We start from the raw sequence: 15,636 nt of genomic DNA, 5'->3' as shown, positions 1-15,636 counted from the left end.
ACGACCATTATTCCTCAATATCCCTTACACCAAACTGAGACTAAGAAGAGGGAGGAGGCAGGTTCCATAATTTTTCATAACCTTTCATCAAAATATTTTGAAATCTTTCCACATTCTTAGCGAAAACCATGTCAACGATACACAAGTCTACATGCGATATAACATTTCATAGTGTGACACAGTCCCTTAGAGGCCTCCTGGTGCTGTTGTTTAAAGACAGCTCTATTTTAAATGACTTGGCATTTTAACTTTGTGTATTTAAGTCACATAATGCTTCACTTAATTTCCTTGGAAAAGTTTGGATTAAGGGGTCTGCCTCTGCGGAGGTGAAAGGGTTTAAAACAATGCATCAATCTCTGTTATGTCTCACGGTCCTGGTCCTGAGTTAGTACAGGGCAAACATGGAAGTATTCCCATAAAGAAAAAAAACCCACACTGTGTTTGCATTGCTTTCCTCAGTACGGTGACTGATGGACGACCAGAAGCCACAGTGAGGAAAAGCACTGAAGTCGTGCATACTGTTCCCCCTAAACATCAACACTCCAGTTAGACAAATGAGACTTCAGCCCCCCTCTTCACTGCTCTGCTATGGGCTCCAGAGACTGCAGCTCACTAAAACTAGAGTTAAATCACAAAGTTTCTTCATGCAAGAGAATTTATCACCACAATGTCTCTACCTGTACGTTAATCTGCTTCTGCATACTGAGCAATGAGTGACAATATTTATATTTTCCTGATGTGAAATACTTTCATGGGTAATATGTCCCAAATGTTATTCTTTTTAAACAGCACTGAATTTGGGCTCATCAGAGAAAGGTCAAGTGCTGAAGTTCACCATACAGTAACATACTGATAACCGTGCTTTTCTGTCCTGAATACACATTGTACCTCAACCTTTCATGGAACTAACTCCCTCTAGAGGTAATATCATGAGATGCTGCTGCTTCTCTTGTGGATTTTCCCCTGTACAACAATCCATACCTGCCATTAAAAAAAAAAAGACAAAATATTTTACATGTGAAATTATTTAACTTATTATTTAACCTTTAAGCTGCATAAAAATTGTGCTCTCTGGTACTCAAGTGCATCTCTAACTACATTTTTGAAGAACAGTCTAGAACAAAACTGAAGAAACTAGAAAGCTACACTGCAGACTTACACTAGGACTGCTGTGAGTTTAAACAGACACCTCTGTCTGAAGAGCATAGATCTGCTGACCTCAAATTACATTTTGACTGATTCCTGCTGTCACTGTGGAGCTCTTTGTCTGTTTCAGCACTGATGTAACTCCAGTACCAGATAGTGTTTGACCAAAGAAAAAAACACCTGCAGGGACGTTCTCAACTGTTATGTTATTGCGTCCATTGGGAGGGCAGGGAGACAAAAAATCTGTCACTTTTAGAGGTCAGTTTGCACAATGAAAATTAACATGTGAAAAAATAAATTATATCCTTGATTTTAAAGGATGAACGCTCTAAGCGCTATTAAAAGAACAAATCCAAAGAGAAATCTCAGAGACGCACGATACACGTATGAGCCCTCGCTGAAATAACTTCAGTATGTCTCTCTCTCTCTGACGCGGGGGGCATGCCCTCTAAATAAACTTTAGAGCTCATAGGGGGAGAGAGAGACAGGAGAGGGCTGAAGTCATCAGCGGGAGGGGAGTGAATGGGTCCTGCACGCAAAGCAGAAAAGCGCTGAAACTGCGGAGATTCACTCTGGTTCAGCTGCGGCTCAGTTACAGCGAGCAGGAGGAAGTTTTGACAGCAAGACCGTAGAAACCGGTTTTATAATTATTACTGGTGCTGATTCTGTGGTGGCTTTCACTATTTTGTGTGCGTGCGTTTCAACTGATGCTGAGATGAAATCTGGACACTCAAAGCGCCTGGCGTGCTAAGCGTATCCACACACCCCGGGACGCACCTCCGCTCAGAGACACTGGGAGAGGGAGGGAGAGGTCAATTTGGAGTTCTACATATGGATCTATTATCTGAGACTTTTTGTGAGTCACGCTAAATATTCGTTAATAATTATATTAATATTTCTGACACATTCTAGCTTACGTTTGATTGTGCTCCTGCGCGCAACAGATGCCAGTCAAGCTTTTTTGTGCTTTTGGATGTTTTTTTAAGGGAATGTTCTCCACCGCTGCAAGGATAACGGACCACTGATTACGTTTGTCTTTCTTGGCACTTATGTGGATCCTATCCAGGATGTTACAGTCTAAACGGCCCAGGCATCATTGGGCCACCGTACACTACCACCACCACATATCACCACATAGCTGGGCGTCCTGCTGTGTCTAGGAATTATCCATAATCAAGCCTCCGCTCCCGTCTGCGGGAAATTAAACGTGAAAAAGTGTTTTGGTGAACATTGACATTGGCTTTACGAGTCTCATCTCTGGGCTACTATGCAATTACAACTGATCTCCTTTGTTTTGATCATCTTGCACTGCATGGATTACACTGGTTGTCAGCCGCACAGCAGCCCCAGGCACCTGCAACACAAACGTGAGTAGTGCAACATGCTGCTTTAAAGGAGATTTTTTTCAAATGTAATTTTATCATGATTATATGTAACTTTAATTTCTTTTCTTTTTTTAACTGAAGCAATGCTACTTTTCTGATTCACAAAATTAGGTGTTGGGTCAGTCTTCACTCTATCGCAAACAAAACTGAGCTTCCATTATTGGTTATTTTCTAACTTTCTTAATTAATGGTTTGCGATTGATTCATTTGTTGGACCTGTGTGATTTTTTTATACTTGTAGGGTCATCAAGCAATCTCTCGGGTGAATAAACGCCCTGATTAATTAATTGATATAGGTTTTCTGAAGGTGACAGACCTAATTTCAGGATTTTTTAAAAACTTTTGCAAAATAGTTTAGCATTTAGAGACAGTGTTGCAATACTTAAACCTTGAAACATCAATGCATCTAAATACATCATCACCAATATCCACAGTGAGGTTACAAAATGTTGATTTATTCAAGTGCAGCGCTTATACCTGTCACTTCACGGTTTCATTGCATGACCTACCGAGGCGATTCGTAGTCCCTTTCACTGTTATGTGCACTGCTCCTTTGAAGCTTAACTGGATGAATTAATTGTCACCTGAAGCTCGCAGCTGCTGTTCCGCGCGCTGGGTCTTCTGTTTCTCGTCGCTCTCTAGCGGCGAACGTTGAGGACTTCAGGCGCACGCTACTCTGTCCGGGTATCAGAGCTGATCGGTGCTCAAGTAAATAATCACGCTTTAGTTCCCATATTTGGTGATGCATTGAGACAGTTGGATTTAATTCCTTATACTGCAGCAATTTATGGGGAAATGTTTCCTCTAATGTTGGATGGAATGGAGAGGGGTTCTGATGTGTGCCAGTCAGGATGTGAAATCATGTCCCATCTCGAGCTAGTAACTTCTCTAGCTGACAGTAAGCTCCACTAAACGTAGGACATGTTCCATACTGAGTCTGCTGGTGTTTCATCTCTCATTTATCTCTCCGGGGTCCAACGTTATGTCTCATCGCTTGGGCTGCGACCAGCTTTTTTTTCCATGACACTATTTAAAAAGTATCAATAAAGCATATATTTTTTCTGTTCGGCCCACGCACAGTTTATCACTGAGGGTCTCCAGATGTGCTCTGTGACTAACTCAGATAGAGAAGAGCAATGCTAACTGGAATATTTCACGTATCACTTGCCAGCATGGCTGAAAACCGTCTGTGATCTACAATAATAGACATTCAGAGTGATGTTTTTATCCCTGCCACCTGGGACGGAAACTTTATGCAATGTCCCTCTCTCATCTGATCAGAGCTTAGATCTGTGCTGTGCAGATGAACAATTTCATGGTCTACTTTGAGCAATCCCAGTTTCTTAAATTCCCCAAGGTTACTTTATATGAAGAAAAAATCGTATATATTCTAAATCTCTTAACAGGTATGCAAGAGGATGTACATGAAATATACTTTTTGCCTGAAAATGATCAAATCCTGCACTACTGAATTAGATCATCAGCAAGGATGTGATTCAGCTCCACAGATAGGATGAATATTGAGGCAGTGCTTCATTTTTGCGCGAGGAGTAATCTTCTGCCCTCGACACTGACTCAGTAACAATTAATTTATGTGTTCTTCTAAGTATCCAAACTTCCTCCTAGGATGTAGATATCTAACACTTTGAAAGATATCCCGGAGGATGGAGGGATTAGTTGGTGAAGGAGTGAAGGATTACAGACTTTAGAGGGAAAAAAGGGGGCAACAGTGAGTGGGGAGTCAATGACCATTCAGTTAACAGGCCAAAATTACCATGTAACAGACAGAGACCGAGTCCCACACTTCCTGTCTGTGATGATGCCTAAAAAAAATGTACGCCTGGCTGTGGTGAGTATGTGCCTCATGAAGGTATCAAATGAGTTGCAAAATAGAACTTAAAAGATGTAGATATAAAACAGTTTGTCCAAAACATTTTCCCTTTCTGCTTCTATTTTGTTTAGTCAACCATTTTCCATGAATCATTCTTTTTCTGTGTGTGAGTATGTGTTTATTTCACATGTGACTTTGCTGCTGTATTGTGCAAGATGCTACTGTCCATCTGAGGTTCCGCTGGTGCAAGTGCAAGGGCAGAGCCAAATTCCTGCATCTAATGTCTGTGAATCAGGCCAGCTTGGCACAAACACATATGGGCAAATGGTCAAAACTTTTGAATAAAGTCAAGATATTTCAAACAAAGTTTCCATGATCTATTGTAAACTGGCAGCTAAATCCTAAACTGAGAAACATGGACAGCATACGCTTTTGGCATATAGTGCTACGACTAGAGAGGAACCCTACAGGGGTTCCTGTTATTTTACCAACCAATTATGACACATGTTCAAAATATTAACATGGTCAGCAAATGTGTAAAACATGAGATGTTACCTACCACTGACTGTCACAGGTGACACTCACCATCCAGTACTATTCGGATTTAACAAAAGACCACACATCAAAGAGAGGTGTGCAGTATGCATTCAAAAATATGCTCTAAAACCTTTTCTGAACTTGTGAACGGCACGCAGCCTATTACGACATCTGGTGGTTTCTCAAGAATGACCCAAACTCTCTTTGCTGCTCCCCTTTGTCCTCTATCAGATACAGAGAAGGATGCATTCATTGTAAAAGCGTTTCCAAAACTTTGCTGGAGTATGCTGATAGCGCTCCTAATATTATTCAAAGTTTTCAGCAATCAACTCACATATGCTGTCATTCTGACATAAAGTTGATGGAACTTGAGGGACCTTAAAATCAATAGCCAGTTACAATGATTAAAACCTTCAGAATCTTTGCAGTACAAAAAAATGGTGAATAAGCTTACAGATTCAAGAAAAAACGGAGATTTGATATATAAGCATAAAGGAAACACTGCCATATATATGTACAATGCAGCATACTTTAACTTTGTCCTGTAAAATGACATTTTGGACTGTTTCCATTGTTGAAATGAAAAGACGTTACATCATGCATGTTAAACTTCCTCCTTGACCTCTTTGCTCAAAATATTTTAAAATATTTTCAAAATGTTCTAACCTATTTGGTGTCTGGGACAAGTTCTGCCACATTCAGTTACAGTTTATTTTATATTCTATATTTTATTATGTATCACCTGAAGGAGTGATATGTGAGACTTATCTGACTTATACATCAAGTAAGATTGAATGGGTTAAATGTTGATGGTGATGCAGTTCACTGGAGACAAGGCATGCAGAATGGTTCCATAGAACAAAGACAAAACAAAGACAAAATGTTTTAGTAACTGTAGTGAAGTTACAATCTCAAACATGGTAACATGTAACATGGACAAAAGTGGCAGACAAATCTTAGTTTGTCACATTCAAATTTAAATAAAAGTATTTTAAATATGTTCAGTTGGACTCATGACACTTGACATATGGCAGCTTTATGATAAAGCATTTTGTCTTGAGGTCTCAGCATGTGCAGTTACATTGGCTGGTCCTCTCTTCCTTTTGGACTTTTGAGTCAGCAAAACAAGATGAAACCTTGCAGAAATATGAGACAGATACATTTTTTCAATTTTTTTCTAAGTATGTCCATCCTTAAGGATAGACTCTAAAAAATTGGAAAAAAAGCAACAAACTGTGCAGGGTTTGTCCCAGGTCTCCAACACTTTACGGTGGTTCAACTGGTTTAAAGCTGCTGGTCAAATGCCAGGATGTATGCATTTAGGTTTATTTGACTTTCATGAAGTCATATCGACATTTGAGTTGACATAATGTACCTGACATGAAACACATCCTCCTGCTCCTGTCAACAGAGATCTCTGGTGTGAGTTCAGGGTGCCAGCAGGGTGGCTGCCTGACCTGCTCTGACTATAATGGCTGTCTGTCCTGCAAGCCGCGATTCTTCATGCATTTGGAGAGGATCGGGATGAGGCAGATCGGGGTGTGCATGACTTCCTGTCCTTCAGGCTTTTACGGCACTCGTACCCCAGAGAGAAGCACCTGTACAAGTGAGTTAGCAATCAACTGGATTCTTTGTGGTGGAATGATTACAGTGTATTTATAAAACATTCATTACGCTGAACATAACCCAATTTGAACTGATTCAATTAGAAAATCAATGTAACTGTTGTATTGGTTACCTGTGTCGTTTGTTGCTGTTTAAGAGGTTGGTAATAACGAGTCAATGTAATCGATATTACAGTCTTGTTGCAAAGGCACACAGAAAAGTATGTGTTTAACTTGTGTTTAATTACACGTGACCAGCATTAGTACACCAATGTCTCTCTGGCTTTGACTAAAAATGTTTCCCCCTCATAAACACTTTTTGCAAGCAAACTTTAACAAACCATAACACAGCATTATGGATTAATATACTCTAAAAACTTCCTCTTATTAGTTTTCCCGATGAGTGTCTTTTCATTCAGCAACTTTCAATTAGATGAAGCACTGCTCTAGGTAGAAATACTGATCACATGCCACCAAGAGAAATATCAACCTACCAACAGTTGCTTGATATGTATTTGTAGCCAGACGTGCTTGAACTGACACATATGCTAAAACCCTGTATGCTCAATACACAGAACGCACATTGTAACTTGGCCGGTTTAAATAAACGGTGGTGATGTGCCTGTGTTTCTCTGTCAGAGTGTAGGTCGGAGTGCGACTCCTGCTTCAACAGGAACTTCTGCACGCGCTGTCGGGCAGGATTCTACCTTTCTGTGGGCAAGTGCCAGCAGAACTGCCCTGAGGGCATGATCCCTAGCGACACACAGAAGGAGTGTGTCCCCAGTGAGTGCTCTCATTTCACATTACCCAGGGATGGGTATAAAACATGGCTTTTAACTCCGTTGTTTATTCCAGCACACAGCATGTTAAACATCAGAGACGTGTTTGTGTTTGCAGGGTGCCCTGCTGATTGTGAGTCATGTGCAAACAGCGAGACATGTACGCAGTGCCGTCCGGGCTTTTACCAGCTGAGCGGGAGGTGCTACCACATCTGTCCAGATGACTATGAGTCCAATGACAAACTCATGGAGTGCACACCACAAGGTCAGTCAAGTGTGTGTGTCCTGATGTGTACGTTTTGGGCATCTTACAGAATGTCAGGAAGCTTGAAAGAAGGAGTTTAACTCCATTTTGAGGCTTCAGAAAACATTTCCCATCCTTACCACTTCTTTTCCATGTTTTCCCTGTCAGTGCACTGCGAGGTGGGTGAGTGGAGCGAGTGGAGCTCATGCTCTAAGCTCGGCAGAACTTGTGGCTTCAAACGCGGTCAGGAGACCCGCACAAGGCAGGTCCTGCAGTATCCATCCCCATTTGGCAGACCCTGCCCTGAGATCTCTGAGATCAAAGAATGTCTGGTCAAAAAGAGGAAATGTTCAGGTAAACAAAACATACTGTTGCAAAGTGGCTATGTTTCTGTGTCCAAAGGGTGTGTCAGATCCTGACTGAAGGCCCCTCTGACCTTGCATATGAACCTTTAGTGTAGAAAAAGTCCGTAGTAATTGCTGCTGACCCACCCCGCTCTCAGCCAACATAGTATTTGTGACACATGGCACGACTTCAGCTCTCTATGAATTCCAGACCATGCTGCTTCAGCTTGTACAACCAGAGCGAGACGGTCTTCCGCTCAGGACTATGACTGTTTACTCAGAGGACTGTCATTGTGGCTGGAGTGAGGACAGTGCGTGGGGAACACACATGTGTGATGTTGCAATGGATATGTTGTGTGTTTTCCCACTAGACCTCTCTGGATTTTAAACAGTGAAACCGCTTTCTGTACTCTTTGTAAACAGGGAATAGCGTGATCATTTCCAATGAATAGAGTGAAAACTGCTTGCAGACGGGCTTGTCTCTTTATTAAATCTGATGCTGTGCTGCATTTACGATTGCTGTGAGTTTTGTGTGTGAGTGCGTGTGTTTGTGTGTGTGTGTGTGGTTAGTGAGGTGGTTGGAGGCTACGGCTGGTTGTTTTTTGGCCAGGGCTCTGTAGTGTTAAATGACAGATCGCAGACAGGGTAGGAGGTTGAGATCCAGCCCCCTGGGGCCTCACACTTACAGAACAAACACTGTGTGTGTATGGGTACGTAAGTGTGTGTCAATGTGTGTGTGTGTGCATGTGTGTGATGCAGCAAAAAGCGGTTGACTCTAGAGCAGAAACAGCCAGCTCAACATCAACATCCTCCCCTTGGGAGGCACGCGGTGACCAGAGGATCAGTTTTGGTTTATCCCCACAGCTGCCAATACACATACACATACACACACTCTCACTCTTAAACACACACCAATGCATACATAGTTCCAGATACAGATCCACCCTCTCCATTTCAAACAAGTTAGACAACTGCACAAATTCTCACTTGCACACATTCCGACATAGATACACTCATTCCAACTTTGTCTCGCTGGAATAACTACACAGCAGGTCATTTGTGAGGAGAGACAACGGGGGTTGACATGATTTGTAAGGCGAACTGTGAAATGTGCCCTCTGTCACCCTTTCACTCATCCTCTATCTGCATTTGTCCACTGATCTGTTCCCCATCCTCGTACCCCACACACACGCACAAACACAAGAACACACACTCCCTGCCACACCAAAGAAAACAGAGATCACCCTTTTAAGCTCCCTGTTGGCATTTGCAGTCAGTCAGGTCGGGGCCAAGACTTTAGCAGAGATTCGAAAGCTGCTGATCTTACCAGTACCTGGTGAAATGGATACGAGGAAAAACAAAGAGGAACGAAAGAAGGAAAGAAGGAAAGAAGGAAAGAAAGAAAGAAAGAAAGAAAGAAAGAAAGAAAGAAAGAAAGAAAGAAAGAAAGAAAGAAAGAAAGAAAGAAAGAAAGAAAGAAAGAAAGAAAGAAAGAAAGAAAGAAAGAAAGAAAGAAAGAAAGAAAGAAAGAAAGAAAGAAAGAAAGAAAGAAAGAAAGACAGAAAGAAACACATTGAACAGACCCTGCTTATCGACTTTATCCTTACATGTGATTACCCAGTTGCCCCAACTCCTAAGATTTTCCAGTGAATGAGCGCTAATTATCTGCCTTGGCGCATCCTCTCCTCACTGTTTACGTTCTGCACACGCTAAAGGGTCAGTGGCCCGACCTCAGAGAACCTCCAGTAATCCTCCAGCAGACCTCCGACACTGATACATCCTTCTCCTCATCCTCTTCCTTTCCTCCTCTTTTGCACTTTCTCCTTTTGGTTTCACCCCCACCACATCTGCACTGCATCTCATCTTCCTGTTGCTGTCTTTGTTACATTGTCTTCCACATAGTCCCTAGCTCACATATATGTGTTCATATGTATACATATGTGCATTTATATACACACACATACATATGTATAGATATATGTATGTATATATATAAATATGTATGTATTCATTCAACTCAAATATAAGTGAATCAAATATAAGTTTGTTCTTAAAAATTTGTTCCATACTGAACATTACAGTATTAATAGAAGGCTCTCTCTCAGTATCAGCGGTCACTTTTGTTTTGAAATGATTTTGTATTCAAAGCCATTCTGTTGCTGTCATTGCTAGAAGACAGTTTTAGTTGCTGCAAGCTAATCTTCACATGGCTCAATCTATATATTCAATGTACAATGAAGATCATACAGTTGATCCTCTTGTTTTGCACTATAAACTGTAAACTAACTGTATTTAAACTAACTATTTATGTAAGGATAACAATGTGCAGTTCTACAGAACTACTTGTATATGTTTTAGATTGCTGCAAAAGCTGTAAAACTGTAGCATACATACATTACTTATTAGCCTGCTCTGCCCTCCAGCATTATCTGCAAATCTCAGATGTTCACACACATTCTCATTCACGTCCTTCCCTGTCAAGTTAATTCTGGCTAATTTGTTCTTAGATAGACCTGCTCTTCATCCCTCTATCTCTGTTGCCAGGTGGACCGTATGCCCTCTGAAAATCTGAACCCCGGTTAACTCCCACACACAGAGAGAAACACACACCTATTATACACAAAGATTATTACAGCTAAGCAACATACCACTAGTCGGTCAGACCAGAGTATGAGGGTGGTTGGGGGGATGTTGTTCACACCCACAACCCCCCTCATGACATCCTGGCAGCCATGCGGCAGGCATTCCACTTGTGGGACAACCCATAGCCTTTAATCCTGGCCTGGCTCCCGCCAAAAGCTCTCCGGACGACAGAACGCCTGCCACAGAGGATGTACCATAAAACACACAGTGGCCCTCTAACCTCACACACACAAACACACACATGTAGACACTAATTTCCACTTTACCCTCAACGGCCCTTCGGTCTCTCATTTGATCTCGATCTGCCTGGTACTCTCACCTTGTTCCTTGTTCTTTAGTGAATCTAACACTTGTTCTATATTGTTATTCATCCTATATAGTTCTCGTTCCTTGGCTTTCTCTTTCACCAACGCGCTCACTTGCTCATTTAACCTGCACAGTGTGTGGTGTACTGTTCAGTAAAGCCACCCTCTGTGCTCTCAGTACAGTTGAGTCCTCTTCTTTGTGACTGTGCTGTAACCGGCTTCTGTAAGTTACGTTTGAGCTGCAGACAGTTCATCGGGTCCAAGCCAGTGTTTATAATCACTTTAACCATGCTGGGATTTCAAGTGAATAGAACGAGATGAATAAGAGATTTCTGCACATATTTCCTCTCAATAACAAGAGATCATGTGAGACTTGTATTTGATACCTAAATTTGTTATTTGTATATGCACTAATTGTGTGAAGATTTTTTTCTATCGTATTTGCCATAGCAGATCTTATGTGGCACATCTAATCTAGTGTAGCATGAGGTGTTCTGTGAGCAAGAACAGAATCACAAGACGTACCAGGAGTGACAGTGTGACTGAAGAGTGACTTCAGGTTGCCACTGCTCTCTCACAACTGCACGCCTTTGGTGTAGTTTTTGTGTTTTCTTTTATGAGCTGCAGAAGGTGCCCTGGATTTAGTGTTAGGTGAATGTTTCCCTTCCCTCCCAACTGCGGCAGCAAAATGAACTGAAACAACAGTTAAAACAATGTGTTGCTTTCTTGCTGAGAATTTGATGGCTCTTATAAATGTCACTTTGGACATTAGACTTATTTACTGGTTTATCATTCTTCAAACATCAAAAAGTTGTTTTATTTGTTTTTTTTTTTGTTTTTTTTTGTTTTTTTACTATTGATACTATTTGATATTGCTTTAAGACCTCTTCATATCTATGACAACTCTCTTGAGAGGCCTGGGCTGCTCTGATTGGACAAGACAGACATTACGCACATTTTTCATGGGGATGTCCATAACTTAATGGAAGAAGAGTCTGAACAGCCAAGAGAGGCTATGTTTAAAATTTGTTTCCAGTAACATTATCATTATCACAAGTTAATTATCTTAAATGTTTTAGATAACGATGATTGTTTTGTATTGATAACTGATTAATTATGTCATTAACTCAAGACAACAAGAATTGTTTAGTCATGAAAACAGGGTAATATATTTTGTTAGTTCAGCCCAGTGAAGTTTGTTGCAACAGATGTCACTGTCTGTGGTCAAGGGCAAACATTTACGAAACTCAGTGCAGCAAACAGAATTAAACATGTATGCGTGACTCAATGTCGTAGATCCTCACCAACTGTCATGACAGGAACCCCTCATTTTCTAGCTCACCATACCCCAGCCTGTGATCTCAAGAAACCAAAGCTCATTTTCTCATCATAAAAGGTGACCACAAGCCATGATCTCGAGAGATTAAAAAAAGAAGAAAGCATTTCTTGGGAAAAAAGACTTAAATCAACTTATTATCATGCAAAGTGAGCTTTTTTTTTATCTCAAGATGTAATGTAGCCACTCTTGGCTTCTGTACCTTTCAGACAGTGGCGGAGCAAAAGAATAACTACCTTTCATTTAGACTTTGGCCTTTGACACGTAGCGAACGGTTAGCATGAACAAAATGTTTTATAAAGTGGAAACATCTTGAAAAAACTTGCCAGACTCCATCTAGGTCTTTAAGATCAGCCATGATCTTCAAATTTGCATTTATTGTTTCGCACAACATTGTGTTCTTAGTTTATTTCAAGCATTTCAATCACTGCACCCAGCAGCTAAGTAGAATAGAATAGAATAGAATAGAATAGAATAGAATAGAATAGAATAGAATAGAATAGAAAAGATTAGATTTTATTTGGAGTAAGAAACCATGGAGGATAGCCAAGCTAGCTGTTGTTTCCTGTCTTAACACTAACCTACAATAGCAGCCTAATGGAAACAGTTCAACACTAATCAGATCTATGGGCTTATAAGAGTCGTTTGCTCTTCTCATCTATCTGAAGAAAGTTATATCAACACAATGTTCCACCTCCTAACATTACTGGAAGATCATAAGTTGTTCCATAAACCAACCTCACAGCAAGTCTGGAAGTTTTGAAATTATTCATGACAAGTTGACATTTGGGAATGTGCTAAATCTCTATTGAAAATGTTCCAAAACCTCTAAAGGTGTCTCATTTTGGGACCACTGTACACATGTCAACATACAGTTTACAAAAAGCCCATCAGAAACTTTTCCAAGTAACCAAAAGCAGGTTGGTTGGATAAACACTTTCCTAATCATCTCAGTACTGGGGCGGATTGGGTTTCTCCTTTGGTTCGACCAAAGCACTGGGGCTACAGTATGACTAATCCACTGAACTTGTAAATAGTTATGGTGTTAGGACAGAGAAAACAATGAGAGCGAAGGGGACTTCCTGTGTTTATAGAGGACAGGGGGCATACCCTGGATGAGTCAGTAGACCAGATTACTCCATCTATCCATCAGTCCATCCATCCATGAAACCAGCTCCCTTGCCTATCATTGATATGATTCTGTTTTGCTTAAATCATTCGCTGTTATACAGAGAAGTCATGAACACTGCAGTGTCCATACCATCCATCTCCTATTCTGTTTTATGTTAAGGATGTTTGGAAGTTTAAACACAGCAGGTAAGAAGAGATTTGTTTCACAAGCATAAAATGTGTGGGTCAGACTTGCTTCCTGGCCCAACCAGAATCCTGCCTCAATTAACGCACACAGGGGGGGAAGTAAGGGTTGGGGGGGAAACATGAAGCTGACATTAGAGAGACAGAGATCTCTCTTTTTCTCTCTCCCTATGTCTGTGCCTACTGCCTACTTCAGCAGTTTCACAATCCCCAACCGGCCAGCCAACAGCCAAGCAGGCCGTACTGCTCCGTTCCACTCACACATGAGCGGCAGCAGTACAACAACAGGAAAGGGCCTCCTCTGCTTTCACTCGCAGGTCCTGTCTCCAACCTCCCTGAGGGTAGATCTTGTTATTATCATTAATAACTGTGGCTCGAGCAGAGATAAACCTTCAGCATTCCAAAACTCTCTGTTTTGTTTATGAGATGGTGTTGCAAGAACAGATAAATTGGGGGTTTATTTAAAGGCTTTCTATTTTGGACAAAGGTCTGCTCATCCTGGGCACAGTGCCATAACAGCTACAAGTATGGCTTCGATCTGTAGTCCTATACTGACATCTAGTGGTGAAATATTATTATTGCTTCCTTTAGGGAAACTGCACCCTGGGATACATTTGCAATCATTTTCTGCTTTTGTTGATGGTTTCTTGAACATTTTTTTTCTTGCACACAGCTTGTTGTATTAATTGGAGGATTAATCTGAACAACTGTTAAAAAAATGTCCTGCTATTAAAGCAATAATTTTGAAATTGAATGCGTTTGAGGCTTCTGTTTTATTGTATCATTTAATTCTCAGTAAAAAAATATATGGCATTTTATCTTGAATCTGCACTGGTTCTAAGAAATGTTTCCTCATCTGATACTTCCTCCTGAAAGTGGTGTAAAACCTCATCAACTCAACTAAATTACAAATCTTCACTCTTTTATCTCCTTTATTTCCAGTAGGGCGGAGAAACCCTGAGCGAAGAGGGAAAAGCAATCGCAACAACCGCAAAGACAAGGACAGCCGAAGGGAGAGGAAGAGGGAAAGGCAGCAAGACAGGGACACAGGTGAACGTGAAGACTCTGATAACAGGAACAAAACAGAGCACAGGCACCGCAGAGGCCATGATGTCGCTCCAGACGACAGCATTGTGCAGTAATGGAGAGTACAGAAAGCCTTCAGTAATGGAGAGACAAAGTCTAAAGGCTCCCCATCATCTTCCTGTCGTCTTCCCATCCTTCCTGCTCCACAGCATCGTCACCCTCCCCACTGTTTGCCCCCTTTGACTCCTCCTCACAGGGGTGTTGCTGCTAACCTGTATGATTTGAATAGACTGTTTATGCACCAGCGCAATGGGGCACATTCAGCCACAAGGCATGGGCTACGATTGACTTTAAAGTCCTTTTCTTCCTGCTCTGTAGTCTCAACTCCTCCATCTCCTCTACTGAAAGTGTCTCCTCCGAAAACACAGGAGACGCTGCTGTTGGGACTGAGGAACAGTGAGAGTTGTCTGTGACTTTGTGGAAGACTGTCAGACAGACGGACAGAGAGTCACATGTGCTTGTTGATATGGTTATTTAATGGGGCTCTGGTACAATATTGTGCATCTTGGTTTTTGAATGTAGATTTTGCAGCATTATGTAGAACAACTGTTTATTTTTGTTGTACCCGTTTTTCGGGGTTTTTTTTTTTTTAGATTTCTTTATTTGGTCCAAAGTTTGTAAAGAACAGTAAAAAAAATGAATATAAGTGTTATTTTGCTCTCGCCATCTTCATAATCACTACCATTGACAATGAGTATGATACAAAAAAATTGTAAACAATTTCTGTGTGTCTTGGGCAAAAGAAAAAAGTCAATTTTACCCCAGACAAGTGCTGAAGCAACCACTGGGTTTTTTCCTTTTGTGTAAACAGATTCAATAAAGCCCCTTAACAAGGAACCAAAAAACACCTTTATGTCAAATAAAACTATAATGGGTTTGTAGCTGTGTCTGTTTATTATTTATCCAACCTTCATCTGGTGCAGACTCTTTAAACACCTATAAAACCTTTTTATCAGGGCAAGTGGAAAGTGAATGAAGCCATTAACTGTGGATTCAAAGGCCGAAACTGTTGCTACGGGAGGAAATAAGACTCGTCTACACTTGTTTAACTGAATCTCTTAAGCTGGTTTGACAACTGAGAA

At 41.0% G+C, this 15,636-nt stretch overlaps 1 protein-coding gene across 1 annotated transcript; it reads left to right on the top strand.

The window, feature by feature from the left end:
* Nucleotides 1-1,644: 1,644 nt before the first annotated feature.
* rspo3 (R-spondin 3) lies at nt 1,645-15,435 on the top strand. Its single transcript, XM_072394698.1, has 6 exons — nt 1,645-2,513; nt 6,311-6,505; nt 7,143-7,286; nt 7,401-7,547; nt 7,695-7,880; nt 14,411-15,435. The coding sequence occupies exons 1-6, from the start codon at nt 2,414-2,416 to the stop codon at nt 14,608-14,610; spliced, it is 972 nt and encodes a 323-aa protein (XP_072250799.1). The 5' UTR covers nt 1,645-2,413; the 3' UTR covers nt 14,611-15,435.
* The last annotated feature ends 201 nt before the right edge of the window (nt 15,436-15,636 follow it).

Source organism: Leuresthes tenuis, unplaced genomic scaffold (assembly GCF_036924035.1).
Source record: "Leuresthes tenuis unplaced genomic scaffold, fLeuTen1.0.hap1 SCAF_10, whole genome shotgun sequence".
In the NCBI taxonomy this organism is placed as follows: domain Eukaryota; kingdom Metazoa; phylum Chordata; class Actinopteri; order Atheriniformes; family Atherinopsidae; genus Leuresthes; species Leuresthes tenuis.
The sequence above is the reverse complement of the archived record's forward strand: the minus strand, read 5'-3'. Positions and strand labels throughout refer to the sequence as shown.

Excerpts from the sequence above, each read along its gene's own strand:
- rspo3 (XM_072394698.1), top strand. The coding sequence starts at position 2,414 with ATGCAATTACAACTGATCTCCTTTGTTTTGATCATCTTGCACTGCATG. Across the intron at positions 2,514-6,310 it reads CAGGCACCTGCAACACAAAC|AGATCTCTGGTGTGAGTTCA; the intron begins GTGAGTAGTGCA and ends TCCTGTCAACAG. Across the intron at positions 7,881-14,410 it reads CAAAAAGAGGAAATGTTCAG|TAGGGCGGAGAAACCCTGAG; the intron begins GTAAACAAAACA and ends CTTTATTTCCAG.